This window comes from Schistocerca americana, chromosome 1 (genome assembly GCF_021461395.2).
Source record: "Schistocerca americana isolate TAMUIC-IGC-003095 chromosome 1, iqSchAmer2.1, whole genome shotgun sequence".
In the NCBI taxonomy this organism is placed as follows: Eukaryota; Metazoa; Arthropoda; class Insecta; order Orthoptera; family Acrididae; genus Schistocerca; species Schistocerca americana.
In genome coordinates, this window is record NC_060119.1 from 623,088,794 (window position 1) to 623,105,715 (window position 16,922).

Consider the following 16,922-nt stretch of genomic DNA (forward strand, 5'->3'; position numbering starts at 1 on the left):
TACACTTTGCAGCTACACCCAGAGACGGGAAGTTTTTGATCATCCCTTATAATCTAATTCTTCTTTTTCCTGGCCGTATTCCGTGTTTTCACGCAGTTGGCATGTTTATCTGGAATTGGCAATGTTAGATGTAGAGGGTGGTCAGATGCCCTTGCTGTCCTACCTCCAAATTGAAAGTTTTTCAGGAGACTTTCATTTTGGCGTTCTAGGAACTCATTTCGCAATACCACCGAAGTATAAGTTATTAGAACAGATACCTGGAAACACGATGAGCTCTAGTGCATAAAATAGAAAGGAGTGGCAACTATCCTCTTCTTTCCCAATTAAAAAATAGCTATGTTACTTGAGGCATTCCCGACGGACATGTTGTATGTATGGTTCTCGGGCGAGACGTCGGATGTCATAGTGAAAACTCCACAATATTTCGTCAGCGCAACTGGCCGATATCTTCAGGTGCGACGAACACACTGCTAAGGCAGGACCAGGGCTCCCCATTTATGCCAGTTTTAGGCAGGAAGTGCGCATGCGTGGAGGCGCCAAATTCGATGGCCAATAGCGACGATATCAACTGATAGCTGGAAGGACAGTAACGCCACCTACAGGATGAAGAACCAAATACTTCGGCGCACGCGCGGAGGCTGCCGCCGCTGCTCTGCGCTGCCATCGGCAGCCCCAGCGACCTCTGTCGGGAGCCGCAAGCAGTACAGCGCGTCTACGTAGGCGCCTTGATTATCCTCCCGTTGTCAACAGAATATTTATGTTGCTGGCGAATCGTCGTCCGTCTTATGACCAAAAGTATTCCTCTCTGCTCTTCGCCTTCTTCCACTTCCTCACGTTCGGTAACCCGCTTTGGTTGTAAGGCACGGCGAATCTCCCGTTCGGAGTATCCATTTTGTTGGAAAGAACAAAGGGGAATGGTCATCTTGCCATACATCGGCAGTGTCTCTTCAAAAATAGGAAGACTATTGAAGAGGCATAAAGTTAAATGTGTTTTTCGTCCGCCGGCAAAACTCGGAGCTCTCTTGGGCTCATCTAAGGACAGCCTTGGCCTAAGAAGACCCGGTGTTTACGAGATTCCTTGTAGCTGCGGCATGTCGTACATCGGACAAACTTGTCGCACTGTAGAAGAGAGATGCACTGAACATCGACGCTACACTCGTCTGGAGCAACCAGAAAAGTCTGCAGTGGCCGAGCATTGTCTCAGTACAGGACATTCTATGAATTACCTACATACAAAAATTCTCGCATCGGCGAGTTCGTACTGGGACAGTGTTATTAAGGAAGCAGTGGAAATACGTAGCTCGACGAATCTTGTAAACAGAGACACGGGCTTTCAGCTTAGTTCAGCATGGGATCCAGCACTGGCCATATTGAAGTCGCTTCGAGCAGAGAGGAATACTTTTGGTCATAATACGGACGACGATTCGCCAGCAACATAAATATTCTGTTGACAACGGGAGGATAATCAAGGCGCCTACGTAGACGAGCTGTACTGCTTGCGGCTTCCGACAGAGGTCGCTCGGGCTGCCGATGGCAGCGCAGAGCAGCGGCGGCAGCCTCCGCGCGTGCGCCGAAGTATTTGGTTCTTCATCCTGTAGGTGGCGTTACTGTCCTTCCAGCTATCAGTTGATATCGTCGCTATTGGCCATCGAATTTGGCGCCTCCACGCATGCGCACTTCCTGCCTAAAACTGGCATAAATGGGGAGCCCTGGTCCTGCCTTAGCAGTGTGTTCGTCGCACCTGAAGATGTCGGCCAGTTGCGCTGACGAAATATTGTGGAGTTTTCACTATGACATCCGACGTCTCGCCCGAGAACCATACATACAAAAAATAGCTATGTTTGCGCTGTGACATTTATGAGAAACAAGTGAAATGCTATGAGTTTATCCTACCAAGCTGCAAGCCAATTGTATTCCATATGTCAATTGCAAACAGTTAAGATGTCTATGAAACACCTGCAGAACACGTACGATACATCTTAACGAGATCTGTCTGCAGCAGCGAAGTTTCTACGACATTTCTGAATGAGAGCTGTCTGCACTAGCGATTCAGAATCTGCAGAGTGCTTACGGACAAAACTTCCGCCACAGGATACTCACTTGACCTTTGCAACAAACATATACTGTCTGATAAAAAAGTGAAGCTTCCAGAAAACAGGGTCAGGTGTCAATGTAACTTCGTATGCGTACTCACCATATGCAGGCATGTAAGTGATTAGAGTGGCAATTCTCTACGAGCAACCTCTAGAGCCCATTAACGCTGTTCATGTTTAGTGTTGTTACCACTGCTGGTAGGGTACTTTAGAGATTTGAACGGCTGCGATTTTAAGTGTTCGCTGTGGAGGACGAGGAAAAGCCACTTACTCGTATGAAACAACAGTATCAGTACCTGACGGGTTTTGAAAGTGTCCGTTTGGCTGGCTGGTCAAATTGTGCAGTACCAGATTTGAGGGATATTCAGATGTAACAGTGGCCCGAAGTTGGATTGCACCGGAACATGAAGGAAAGCTTACTCATGATGAAGGTTCCAATCGGCAAAGTCTGACCACCACAAGAGAGAACTGTCGTAGTTTGCACCAAGCATATCGTAACCACTTTACATCTGTGCTTGCCGCCCGAGAATCTGTAATGGATTTCTTGTAACATTCTCAGTCATCCCGCTCCACTGATCGTAGACTAGCAGTAGGCGGACTGGGGAATTATCGTCGCATGCATCGGCTGTTGTCAACAACACAAACAGCTGCTTTTGGAGTTTTGCCGCGACCTAGAAGCACGCACTACCTATGAATGACACCTTATTGGGATCCGAGACGTATCGCGGTTCTGTATGGTAGTACGTAGTATAACCATCCTAGGCGAATATGGTGGCGACTTGGAGAGAGGTCCCACTCTTCCAGTGTTTTGTGGTGACACAGCGGTGTTACTCCTAGCGTCGTGGTGTGGGTATGACTGTAGGTCACGACTGGTAGTGTCTGAAGGATCTCTGACAGCTCAACGGTATGTCACAGATATTACGTGTCACATATCGTGTGACATTACTTGTGTTGCCATTTTCCAGTAGGACGATGATAGTCCAGAGAAGGCAACTATTTCTGTGAACTGTCCGCGTGATGTTGAGGTACTCCTGTGGCCAACAAGATGCCCAAATCTGTCGCCGGTAGAACATGTGTCGGATGATCTCGGATGTCAATCATGTCTGAGTGTCAGTGTCCAGGATATAAAGGAGCGCATATAGCAGTCGTAGACTATCTTGCATCAGGACATGCTTCCCATTAGAGTCAGTGCGTGCAACCGGGTCAGAGGATGCAACGTCATACGGACAGGTTGGCTAATACGGCCAAGTTCTTCGTGAGTTTGTAAGGAGGTCAAGGCATTTTGGTTTATGTTATCGATGTGCACGTCAGAGAGAGAGCAAGTTACGCTACTGTTAAACAATCTTTGGTCTTGTCGTGGCACAGTCTTTGCCTCTGTGCAGACTCATACATTCTTAGTTGAAGTGCGGTAGGTGATGGACGTGTTCTGTAGTGCTGTGTTGACATGTGATTGTATCTGTTAGATGAAGATTGATTGATTGTAAAGGACGGCAAGAATAAATAAGATATACACTGAAGAGCCAAAGAAACTGGTACAACTGCCTAATATCGTGTAGGGCCCCAGCGAGCACAAAGAAGTGCCGCAACACGGCGTGATATAGACTAGACTAATGTCTGAAGTAGTGCTGAAGGAAACTGACACCATCAGTCCTGCTGGGCTGTCCATAAATCAGTAAGAGTACGAGGGAGGATAGAGATCGCTTCTGAACATCTCGATGCAAGGCATTCCAAATATGCTCAATAATGTTCACGTCTGGGGAGTCTGTTGGCCAGCGGAAGTGTTTAAACTCAGAAGAGTGTTCTTGGAGCTAATCTGTACCAATTGTGGACGTGTGGGGTGTCGCATTGTCCTGCTGGAATTGCCCAAGTCTGTCAGAATGCACAATGGACATGAATGGATGCAGGTGATCAGATAGGATGCTTATGTACGTGTCACCTGTCAGAGTCGTATCTAGAGGTATCAGGGATCCCAAATGACTCCAACTGCACACGCCCCACACCATTACAGAGCCTCCACCAGTTTGATCAGTCCCGTACTGACATGCAGGGTCCATGGATTCATGAGGTTGTTTCCATACACGTACACGTCCATCCACTCCATACAATTTGAAACGAGACATGTCCGACCAGGTAACATGTTTCCAGTCATCAACAGTCCAATGTCGGTGTTGATGAGCCCAGGCGATGCGTAAAGCTTTGTGTCGTGCAGTCATCAAGGCTCCAAAAGCCCATATCGAAGATGTTTCGTTGAATAGATCTCACGCTGACACTTGTTGATGGTCCAGCATTGAAATCTGCAACAATCTGTGGAAGAGTTGCACTTCCGTCACGTTGAACGATTCTCTTTAGTTGTCGTTGGTCATGTTCTTGCAGGGTCTTTTTTCGGTCGCAGCGATGTCGGAGATTTAGTGTTTTACCGGATTCCTGAAACTCACGGTACACTCGTGAAATGGTCGTACGGGAAAATCCCCACTTCATCGCTACCTCGGAGATGCTGTGTTCCATCGCCCGTGCGCCGACGATAAAACCACGTTCAAACTCACTTAAATCTTGATAACCTACCACTGTAGTAGCAGCAACCGATACAACAACTGCGCCAGACTCTTGTTGTCTTGTATAGGCGTTGCCTACTGTAGCGTCGTATTATGCCTGTTTACTTACCTCTGTATTTGAATACGCATGCCTATACCAGTTTCTATGGTGCTTCACTGTGTTTGTATATATATATTAGAAAGCGAAGATAATATATATTTTGAATACTATTATTATTTTTGAAGCGAAGACATTTGAGGTAAGACTGCAGCACTGAGCATCTAGTTTGTGAAATTGATTATTGGGAGGTAGTTAACGTTGTTCATTTGTTCAGAGCTGAGAGAAATACCACCTCAGTTCCGTGAGTCATGCAGTAACATATTAATTGATTGAGCTGTTTGATTTTTATAGGAATTCTCTGTTAACATTGTGTCCATTTAAAACCATTGTTCATTTGTTAAACATAGTATTGCTTAGACCATTGTTATGCCTGAAGTTCACGCGAAGTTTTACTTTGTATTTTTGAATACATCCTTTATTTTAAAATCGTTGTCTTCGAACATGATTTTATAGGAATAATTACTCTCCCCAGCCCACCGTTTGTCATTACGCATTACTACAAGTAGAATGCAACAGCTGGAAATTTTATTTAGAAATAGAAATCTAGCTTAGCCGCTGTCTGCTTCCTGTTTTGCTGTTGTGCTTTCGAGAAATTCTCAACAATGTTGTCAAGACGCGATGTAAGTGAAAATATTGATTAGGGTCAGATAATTGTTTTACGCTACTGGCCATTAAAATTGCTACACCACGAAGATGACGTGCTACAGACGCGAAATTTAACCGACAGGAAGAAGATGCAGTGACATGCAAATGATTAGCTTTTCAGAGCATTCACACAAGGTTGGCTCCGGTGGCGACACCTACAACGTGCTGACATGAGGAAAGTTTCCAACCGATTTCCCATACACAAACAGCAGTTGACCGGCGTTGCCTGGTGAAACGTTGTTGTGATGCTTCGTGTAAGGAGGAGAAATGCGTACCATCACGTTTCCGACTTTGATAAAGGTCGGATTGTAGCCTGTAACGGATCGTGCAGCCACGTCTCGATCCCTGAGTCAACATACCGGGACGTTTGCAAGACAACAACCATCTGCACGAACAGTTCGACGACGTTTGCAGCAGCATGGACTAGCAGCTCGGAGACCATGTCTGCGGTTACCCTTGACGCTGCATCACAGACAGGAGCGCCTGCGATGGTGTACTCAACGACGAACCTGGGTGCACGAATGGCAAAACGTCATTTTTTCGAATGAATCCAGGTTCTGTTTACAGCATCATGATGGTCGCATCCGCGTTTGGTGACATCGCGCTGAACGCACTTCGGAAGCATGTATTCGTCATCGCCATACTGGCGTAACACCCGGCGTGATGGTATGGGGTGCCATTGGTTACACGTCTCGGTCACCTCTTGCTCGCATTGACGGCACTTTGAACAGTGAACGTTACGTTTCAGATGTGTTACGACCCGTGGCTCTACCCTTCAGTCGATCCCTGCGAATCCCAACATTTCAGCAAGATAATGCACGACCGAATGTTGCAGGTCCTGTACGGGCCTTTCTGGATACAGAAAATGTTCGACTGCTGCCCTGGCCAGCACATTCTCCAGATCTCTCACCAATTGAAAACGTCTGATCAATGGCTGCCGAGCAACTGGCTAGTCACAATACACCAGTCACTACTCTTGATGAACTGTGTTATCGTGTTGAAGCTGCATGGGGAGCTGTACCTGTACACACCATCCAAGCTCTGTTTGACTCAGTGTCCAGGCGTATCAAGGCTGTTATTACGGCCAGAGGTGGTTGTTCTGGGTACTGTTATCTCAGGATCTATGCACCAAAATTACCTGAAAATGTAATCACATGTCAGTTCTAGTATAATATATTTGTCCAATGAATACTGGTTTATCATCTGCATTTCTTCTTGGTGTAGCAGTTTTAATGGCCAGTAGTGTACTTCAGTTACGCATTTAATATAAAGACAAAGTGGCATCAGATCAGTTACAGTTCAGTTCGTTCAAATTAGATGCTGTTTAGTCAAAAGTTATCATATGAGTTTAAGTTGGATAACAGTTTTTGGAACATAGTTTTGATGATATTTTGACTTTTATAGAGTGTGTGGTGAAGTTCGTCTAAATTCCGTACGGAAACAAAATATAGTGGGAGGTTACAAGTTTGACTCGTTTCTGTACTTACTACAATAACATCATTCATTCTCTCCACCCGTGAAGTTTCGTTTCGCTTCCTCTTGCCCTTCTCGGTGCTTCACTTTCTTTGTCACGCAGTGCATGTTGGCGAAAAATATTCTATTATGAGCACCTGAATGGTCACTCAACGCGTATTCCTACTGTATGTCCGAAACGCACGCGCCTTCAAATCGTAAAAGTTACATTGTCATCACGAAAATTCCCAAAGGATTCCCGCCTCTCAAAGAACTTGCCATCCGGTAGATACAGTAAGCTTGAGCCGTAGTAAAATTTGCTGTTTTGGAGAGCGCGCCGCAGCGCGCAGTGTAAAGCAGTCGCCTTCCGTATCTGGCGGTGGCGCCGCTGTGGCAGTCGCAGCTTTCGTGTCTCCCTCTGGTGTGAAAGGGGAAAGGTTGCTTGTTCACGTGCATTTAAGGGGCGCTATGAGCTCACCAAAGAGTCAGTCAGTCAGTCAGTCGGCAGTCGGGGTCAGACTGAGAAGGGGTGAGTCTGTCAGCCTGAGTCTAGTCAGTTGGTCAGCCGGCTCTGTGTCGGGCAGTTAGTGTCTGTCTGTTCGTCGGTCTGCCGTACGTTAAGTTGGTCAGTCGGAGTGAGCCTAGGTCAATCTCGCGTCGCCAGTTGCTGGTCTGTCTCTCGTTCGCATTTGTGCGGCAGTCAGTGTCTGTCTGTCGTCCGGAGTGCTAGTATGTGTTAGGCCGCCAGTCTACTCGAGTTTGTTCTGGCAATGGCACTGGCGGTTGGATCGATCGATTGATTGGTCGGTCGCGCACTGGGACACAAGATGACTTGTCCGCCTTGAGCGTCGGCGCATGTGAGGTCGCCACGTCAGTCCAGTGGCCCGCGCTGTATAGCGAGGGGTAGTGGCTTCGCGGCCGACACGAGAGCAGTAGGAGTCAACCTACCACATCGGTCTGACCGGTGCGAGCTGCGACGCTGTGAGACGGGAGATCGCCGTGGCTTCCTGCGTCCGTTGAAGCGGCTGGCAGCAAACGGTTTGGGAGAGCCTTTTGGGGGTCCTGCGCCAGGTCATCGCCAGGCATCGCAGTTTTTAGAAGTTAAGTGATCTGTGATATATTGTTTCATTTTCTTGTTAAATTCTACTTGTTTTCTAGGTCAGTCTCACGTCCCCAGCTTGCTCGTCTGTCTCCCGTCCGCATTTGTTAGGCAGTTAGTGTCTGTCTGTCGGTCTGCTATACGTTAATAGCTGCCTCTGTCATGTGTGTCGGATTCGGTGTTAACGACTTTATAGAATTAAGGTAAAGGCCGAATTCCTGAAATATGTTTTTATCTTGCCTATCATCTTGCGATACGATATATATATGTAACGTAGAGCATGTTGTACACTTTATGTAAGTCTGAATTTCATGGGTTTTATTTAAATAGTCGCTTTATAAAGTTGCAACCCTTACACCGTAAAGGCCGGGCGGTGTGGCCGTGCGGTTAAAGGCGCCTCAGTCTGGAACCGCGTGACCGCTACGGTCGCAGGTTCGAATCCTGCCTCGGGCATGGATGTGTGTGATGTCCTTAGGTTAGTTAGGTTTAAGTAGTTCTAAGTTCTAGGGAACTGATGACCACAGAAGTTAAGTCTCATAGTGCTCAGAGCCATTTGAAGCCAACACCGTAAGAGCCCTTTTAAAAACAAATTGCACTTTTGGTGGCAAATAATTTCTTAGTGTGAGTGTTTGTACCATTTCCATCCCTCTTACGGGCTGCATAGTTAATGTGTTTGTGTGAGTTGTTGAAATTTTTAGTCTAGAGTAATCTGGTGTGTTGCAGATTTGCACCAGTGTAGTTTTTCAGAGGTCGTTGTGAGTGGTCGTGACTACGGCCGTGCTGAAAGGGGGCGTAAGCTTCTCAGCCCGAAGGATCCTACTGAAAAAAAATAAAATTGTTATTCTGCCTCTGAATAATTTTAACTTGATATTTAGAGGGTGCTTTCTGATTGTAATTTTAAATCGGTTTTTGAAAAGGCTTTTAGCAATAAAATTCACATTTGTTAAAGGTACTTTTGTTTTCCATCAGTTACTTCCTGGTAACTACTTCCACGCTCACCTACATCTACATCTACATCTACATCCATACTCCGCAAGCCACCTGACGGTGTGTGGCGGAGGGTACCTTAAGTACCTCTATCGGTTCTCCCTTCTATTCCAGTCTCGTACTGTTGGTGGAAAGAAGGATTGTCGGTATGCTTCTGTGTGGGCTCTAATCTCTCTGATTTTATCCTCATGGTCTCTTCGCGAGATATACGTAGGAGGGAGCAATATACTGCTTGACTCTTCGGTGAAGGTATGTTCTCGAAACTTTAACAAAAGCCCGTACCGAGCTACTGAGCGTCTCTCCTGCAGAGTCCTCCACTGGAGTTTATCATCTCCGTAACACTTTCACGATTACTAAATGATCCTGTAACGAAGCGCGCTGCTCTCCGTTGGATCTTCTCTATCTCTTCTATCAACCATATCTAGTACGGATCCCACACTACTGAGCAGTATTCAAGCAGTGGGTGAAGAAGCGTACTGTAACCTACTTCCTTTGTTTTCGGATTACATTTCCTTAGGATTCTTCCAATGAATCTCAGTCTGGGATCTGCTTTCAAATGGTTCAAATGGCTCTGAGCACTATGCGACTTAACTTCTGAGGTCATCAGTCGCCTAGAACTTAGAACTAATTAAACCTAACTAACCTAAGGACATCACACACATCCATGCCCGAGGCAGGATTCGAACCTGCGACCGTTGCGGTCACACGGTTCCAGACTGAAGCGCCTTTAACCACACGGCCACACCGGCCGGCGCGGATCTGCTTTACCGACGATCAACTTTATATGATCATTCCATTTTAAATCACTCTTAATGCGTACTCCCAGATAATTTATGGAATTAACTGCTTCCAGTTGCTGACCTGCTATTTTGTAGCTAAATGATAAGGGATCTATCTTTCTATGTATTCGCAGCACATTACACTTTTCTACATTGAGATTCAATTGCCATTCCCTGCACCATGCGTCAATTCGCTGCAGATCCTCCTGCAGTTCAGTATCTAGTGTGATTAAATGTGTTAATGTTCTTGATGAATCGCTAGTAAATAAAGTAAAATCTTTAAGAGAACAGATTTTGAAAGTTCAATTCACGGTTCAACGGTCACATTGATAAACAAGCAGAAGCAGAACCCGAAGACAAGTAATGGACATTACACAAAAGGCAGCGCTCCCCAGCTGCTCCGCGGCAGTGTGCGCTCGCCTACCTGCGTGCCGAGGGGCGGCGGCGCTGCTCGCTCGGTGTCGCGCTTCTTGTGGCGCCAGTGCTTGTCGTAGCGGATGCCGAACAGCACCACGAAGTACTCGATGAGGGCGAAGAAGACGAACAGCGTGCACGATATCAGCCACACCTCGATGCACTTCAGCTCCAGCGCCGGCGGCGAGTTGTTCCTGTCGCACAGCACAACACACCACACCAGCTGCACGTGCCCTCTTGCTGGGAAGTTCGCGCTTGCGTCCGGCACGACCGAGTCGCAACATGTTATTGGCTTATCGCTAACGGAAGGCATTTTATACGAACATTCAAAACATGCACGCTGGATTATTGTTTACTAATTGATAGCAACTGCGATTAATATCACCGAAGTGGTCATTCACAGGGAGACCTTGATAATGTGAGGGCACCTAATGAATAAATATATGAAGTTGGCACCTGTTCTTTCGGACATGTCTGAAAGAACAGATGCCATCTTCGTATCGTTAAGGCTAACCGGCTGATGACCTTCTTCAGTGTGGATGCACACGATTTGCCTGGACTCTTACGGGAGTCGCTGGATTGTCTACCGTGAGTAATGGGTATAATGGCAGGGACACTACGAATGCAGTGTGTGGACTATAAGTTGAGAATGTGGGTATCACGGGGAGTGTGCCGGCGATAAATCCCTGCAGTCGCGCTATCCTCTGTGCCCTCGGTGGCTCAGCTGGATCTGTCAACTCGAGGACACCGAGGAGCACCGTCTTACGTGCCCCCTGAAACGAAACGTATGGCTCCTCATCCAACGAATCGTGGACTTTTACCTCCGTGCGCCGCCAACGATGGTGACCCCGGATTTCTTGTTGTTGCCCCAGACATTTCACTACCCTCTTGCTAAGCACCATACCCTAATCTGGTTTCGAGGACAGGCTTTAGAATACCTCTTTCAGAGTGGTCCACATACAGTCTTCGACTTCTGGTACAAAGTTGTGACCGCGCGTAGCACCCTCACCCGGAAACCATCTTATCGACAAACTTTTGCCGGTTATCTCCGCAGCGGCTTCCTTGACCCCTCTCAAAGTTGGGGTGTGCCATGCCTACCTGTCACATGATGCAACACCCTTATCCACGTTCTCATGCATCGACGAGAATATGTTATATTTTCTTCTATTTCATGTTTTTCTAATATTTTTTGTTTAACTAACAGTCATTTGTATATGTTTAAATGGTACCTTGAAGAACTCTTGCATAGTCTGTATATATATGTACTGTTAGTTTGTTCAATAAAGATTATTGAAAGAATAGGAAGAAGACAGAATATGTTATATTTTGTTGTATTTAACGTTATTCTAATATTCGGTTTAACTAACACTCATTTGTATATGTTTAAATGGTACCTTGAAGAACTGTTGCTTTATATATATATATATATATATATATATATATATATATATATATAAATTGTTCCAACTGAGAGTATATATATATATATATATATATATATATATATATACTCTCAGTTTGTTCAGTAAAGATTAAAAAAAAAGATAGTGCGTCTGTCATGTAAGCAGGAGATCCCGCGTTCGAGTCCCGGTCGGGGCACACATTTTTAACTGGCCCCGTTGATATACATCAATGCCCGTCAGCAGCTAATGGTATTAATTTAATTGTAATTTAATAATGAATAAATGCAGGGTACCTAAAAAAAGACTCATTTCATTTTTTGAACAATTTATATTTATCAGTGGACACGTGACACAAAACAGAAACAAACCGAAAAATGATCACAACACCTTTTTTTTTTTTTTCTTTCAAGACAGTTTTGTTACGTGTTGTTGAGCTATTACAATTGCTTTATGACTTCATTATAAAACGTTTCCCATTAAGGCAAAATAGGAATTTCGGAAATAAATGTGTGTCTATACAATGGACGTGGCCTAGGTGCTGGATGCTAGTAAACGCATTGACACTGGTGGACATGTGAACACCTTGACCGAACGCTGCCATACTGATACTACAGTATTTCCATCCCTGAGCGAAATGTTGATTAAAATTTGTTGTGTATTGGGGGCGTCCACTTTGATGAAAATCTCGCTGCCGCTGAAAAAGACTAGTACATGTGCCTGGTAGGACGGACGCGTAGTTCTAGGGCAGCGTACACAATGAACGTAACACAAAATAGTGAAATACAGGTATGTTACGCAACTTTGGTAACGCTATTAACAGCAGTTTTAGAATGCAGGTTTAGCCTATCTGTCCTGCGTTGACTACAGTTCCATGATCATTAATTAAATAATGTTCTCTGAACTTAAGTCGGAAGAGCCGCGCGGGATTAGGCGAGCGGTCTTAGGCGCTGCAGTCATGGACTGCGCGGCTGATCCCGGCGGAGGTTCGAGTCCTCCCTCGGGCATGGGTGTGTGTGTTTGTCCTTAGGACACTTTAGGTTAAGTAGTGTGTAAGCTTAGGGACTGATGACCTTAGCAGTTAACTCCCATAAGATTTCACACACACGAAGTCGGAAGAAAGCTTATCTTCTGTCGTAATGTACAACTCGAAGAACAGTTGCAAACTAACAGTACTCAGTTAAATCTACAGGCAGGCGGTCTCTCTCCGCACACGATAATTCTATTCACAGTTTAGTTTCAACTGGAGACTAACTTCTGTTTATCTATTGGCCACTGTTTGTATCTCGCTCGACGTCCTGAAGACTTAAATGCAAGACGAACGTTCTGCAGTAACTCCCTAGTAGGACTCGAAGTGTTTACAACTTGTAACTAACAACTTCTGCTCGTGCATGGCTACTTAAGCGCACGTCTCTCTTCCTGATGGCGGTGTTGCTCCAGGGGGCGATTTACTCGCAGGCAGCGTGATTAGTTTGCGCGCAGCGATGTTCCTGCTGCGGATAGATGTCCACTGTACTTCTGATACCAACTGTCGCAACCTCTTTTTGCGTGGTATCTCAGTACACCACAAAATTTCATCCTTATATGAGCTTACTTCCAACATTTTCAGTTCAGAAAAAAAGACAGTTGTATCAAAAGAAAAACGGTGTGAGTACATAATAGCTGCTGGATGCGACTAATGTTACCGGATCTTTGTAGCTGTAGTTCGCAACACAGAACCACCAAACGAAGTGTATCCACCGCTTATCGCCATCTTTCGGACTTGAGAAATGTCGAATCATTGCGCGGAGAGTCGCGTTAGCATCACACCAACAGATCGCACATATAGGTAGCTGTAGCGCACTGTCTGTAAAACGAGTGGTGACGAGGTGGGCTCTGGATAACAGTTTGGGAAGATAAAAAGACACGAATATTTCTGGAAGGACTACCTTGCCAGAAGATGGTAGGATTGTTCGATTGGGTCTGCAGAGTAAAAACATGACAACAGTTAAAATCCGAAAACAGTCTACAGCGTGTTAGCACGAACTGTCTGGAACAGATTTCTAGAAACTGAGTTGAGATTTCGAGTTTCACTCGTTGTTTAACTGTAACATCATACCACACGCAACAGAGACTTACACGGTGTGCAGCCAGAATCTTTTGGGACATTGAATGGAAATCTATAATGTTTAGTGATGTCTCGCTTCTGTTTGTGACAGTCAGATCGCCGCTAACGTATCCGTAGGCGACCGAAAGATCACAGCAAGTCCCCTTTTGTCATGACCTTCATGACAAGTGTACCAAATGACATATTTCAACAGGATAACGCCAGACTATACGTTACAGTCCACACTAAAAACGCCTTGAGCATTGTTTGTATTCTTGATTATCCTGCCCAGACTCATGACTTGTTACTTATAGAGTATATATGGAATGCGGCCACCCAGCAATCTTCATAATCACGGTGGCCCTGTGATTCAGGCATGGTAAGAAATTTCTCAAAATGACATTCGTGGACTTTTCTCTCTCATGCCACAACGAACAGAAGATTGTATTCTTGCCTTTGGGGGTCACATCTCATACAAATGTTAATGAACGACATCGTTCCCGAATGGAATGGAATTTAATCATGTAATACCCATTACGTGATCAACATCTCCGTGAAGTAGGATAAATGTCGGACTGGGACTTAATGGTGTAACACTTTACATTTTCATCGATGAGTTGGTAATCTCAGTCTGAAGGATGATGGCATCCGTGCAACGTGCTTCAGTTAAACAAATGTGGGACAGTGATTGCGGTCAGCTTGCTTTTCGTCAGCGTTTTGGGATTCTTTCGCCTGTGGAGAAAAGCACTCTTCGTTAGTGTCGCTGGTTTGAAGTGAAGGGATGTGTATGCAAAGACAAAATACCTGGTGGACCTCCAAATTCTGCTGAAAGCATTGAGAGGTTTGGGAAGCTATCTAGTTGAACCTACGAAAGCCTTCTCGGCATACAAGCAGAGAACTTAGTTCCTCAAGCGACTGTCTGGCGAGTGTTATGGCGATGTTTGATCTACAAACCATTCCGACCACAATTAGTGTAAGCTCTTCTTGTTGGTGATAAAAGAAAAATCTTGACATCAGCAATGCTCTGTTTCAGGACTGGAAGACGACACATTTGTATGGCAGCTAACTGTCATGATGAAAATAATATTCATCTTAAGATTAAACTCAACCGTCATAGCATGCACAGATGGGGACTCGAGAATTCTCAATAAATCGATGAGTGTGAAAGTGACTTGCCTAAAGTGAATTCGTTTTTGCCATGTCTTATGAAAAGGAATGTGGCTCAGTTCTTTTGAGGATAACTCAGTGACTAGGATTATCCGTCTTGAAATGCTGTAAATGTAGATTTTCCCACATCATCAGAGTAAATAACGATACCATATTCCATGAGAACGGACCTCCAGCATACGGCATAACAGCGTACAATAGTTTCTCAGTGGCATAGTACCTCAGCGCTGGATGCACTTATCTACGTTTCTGGTGTTCAGGATCTCCAGACACGACCTCTTACAACTTTTTACTGTGGGGATATGGAAAAAAATTGTCTTCTCTCCCCTTTCACTCGTGGCGTAAATGAACTCAAAGACCGGATAACAAGAGGAATGAAATTTTTATCAATTTAAAAAATCTTACTGTAAGCACAAGAATAATTCAGCCCATGCGACATTTACAAAACCATAGAAGAAACCACAGTCCTGTGCTAGGGATCGCACGGAAATGTGGATTCATAACATTTTCTGACACCACCATTGACCAAGACGTATTTATGGGCTACTGATAATGGCTAGGTAAAAAAAAAAAAATTACGTTATCACTTGACTGAAATAGATCTTCCTGTTCAAAATAATGTACTCACATATGCATTCTGCCAATACCAAAGAAAATAAAAGATATTTAGGGTGTTGTGGCATTTTTCAACATTTCGCTATTATAAAGTAAGTGTCCATCAAAAAATATAAATTTTAAAAATAAAATAATTATTTTTGAAAAGTCCTATACTTTTCAAAAATTTCAAGATATAGAAAGAAGATTTAAGACGAGTTACTAATGGTGGCTACGAATCAACATGTAACACTGTATCCCAATAGCACTGGGATGCCAAGAGGCACCGTTGGACAGCGATGGGCGAACAGTGGCATGTGTTAGAATTCAGTAAAGGATGATCCGTCGTGCTGACATATCTGCTAGTTATGTCTGGGAAGACGTCTGCTAGTGGAAAGAAAGAGGGTTGCTATATCAACATTCATATTATCGTCAAGGTGGGGAAACGACAAAACCTTGGTGCTATTCTGTGGGACTGCAGAGGTACGACAGTCGAGGCAAGCAAGGAATGACATGCAGATAGAGCCACAGGAAACAAATAATGAAATTCACTCTATGAGTATAGAAACGACAGAAGAATATAATATTTTGTACAAGTAGTATGATCAAGCATAGGTGTGTAGCATGACTGGTTGATAGCAGGTCTGATTAGTAGCATTACAGTATGACGTACACCAATATTCGGTAATGTGATCACTGATAATACACTGCCTGACAATAAAAAGCCGAGCACACAGAAGGGGAAGAGGAAGTGAAATGAAACTTCACGGCTTGAGAGAGTATGTGATATTCTTAATGGACTAAGGAATCGATAACTTCACAGTATGAGCCCGCTGATCATCAAAACCTGGATTCAATCAGTGATTCGTCTGGGAAGGGCGTCACTGAGCTGTTGTCTCTTCTCCTGAGGCAGGCTGGCTTACAACTGTCGTAGCTGGCCCCTGACATCTTGGACAGTGGCACTGAAACAGAGTGGAATCCAGATTTGGTCCCGAACCTGTTCTATAAGTGGCAAATCGGAGGCTATTACTGGCAATGGGAGTACGTTGACATATCACTGGCAGCTCATAGAATCAAGTGCAAATTGCGGACGAGCGTTTTTTTGTTTTAAAATGGCGCCACAATATGTTACAGGAGATATAACACACGGGGATACAGGATGCCATAGACGTGCACTTGTGCCATGACAGTTCCCGCAGTCACTACCAGCACTTGACTGATGTCATACACGATGGCCCCTCGCACTACAGCACCAGGAATAACAACGCTGTGCCTCTCCAGTCATCGGAAGAATGTGGCCTCTTCCAAGGTGGCCGCCACATTTGCCTTTTTCGGGGCCTACTGTAACTGTAACCATGGCCGATATGTTAGTTTCACCAGTAATAGTATTTTACGATATGATACGGGTACCATAGCCAGAAAACTTCCACAGTAACTGACTCTGGCCACAGAAACCTACACAGCAGTATTTGTAAAGAGTTCAAGGTACATATTTTTTATTCTTAGTGCCACAGCCACACATTTATTGAAAAACAACTGCATTTTCCACCCTAG

The 16,922-nt window shown here is 44.9% G+C and overlaps 1 protein-coding gene across 1 annotated transcript in view; it reads right to left on the bottom strand.

The window, feature by feature from the left end:
* Positions 1-16,922, bottom strand: part of LOC124583051 (glycine receptor subunit alpha-4-like) — a 75,697-nt gene that overhangs the window by 22,644 nt on the left and 36,131 nt on the right. Inside the window, exon 7 of the mRNA XM_047131330.1 lies at positions 10,132-10,315. Coding sequence (XP_046987286.1) covers positions 10,132-10,315 — 184 coding nt within the window. The remainder of the gene's footprint in view (positions 1-10,131; positions 10,316-16,922) is intronic.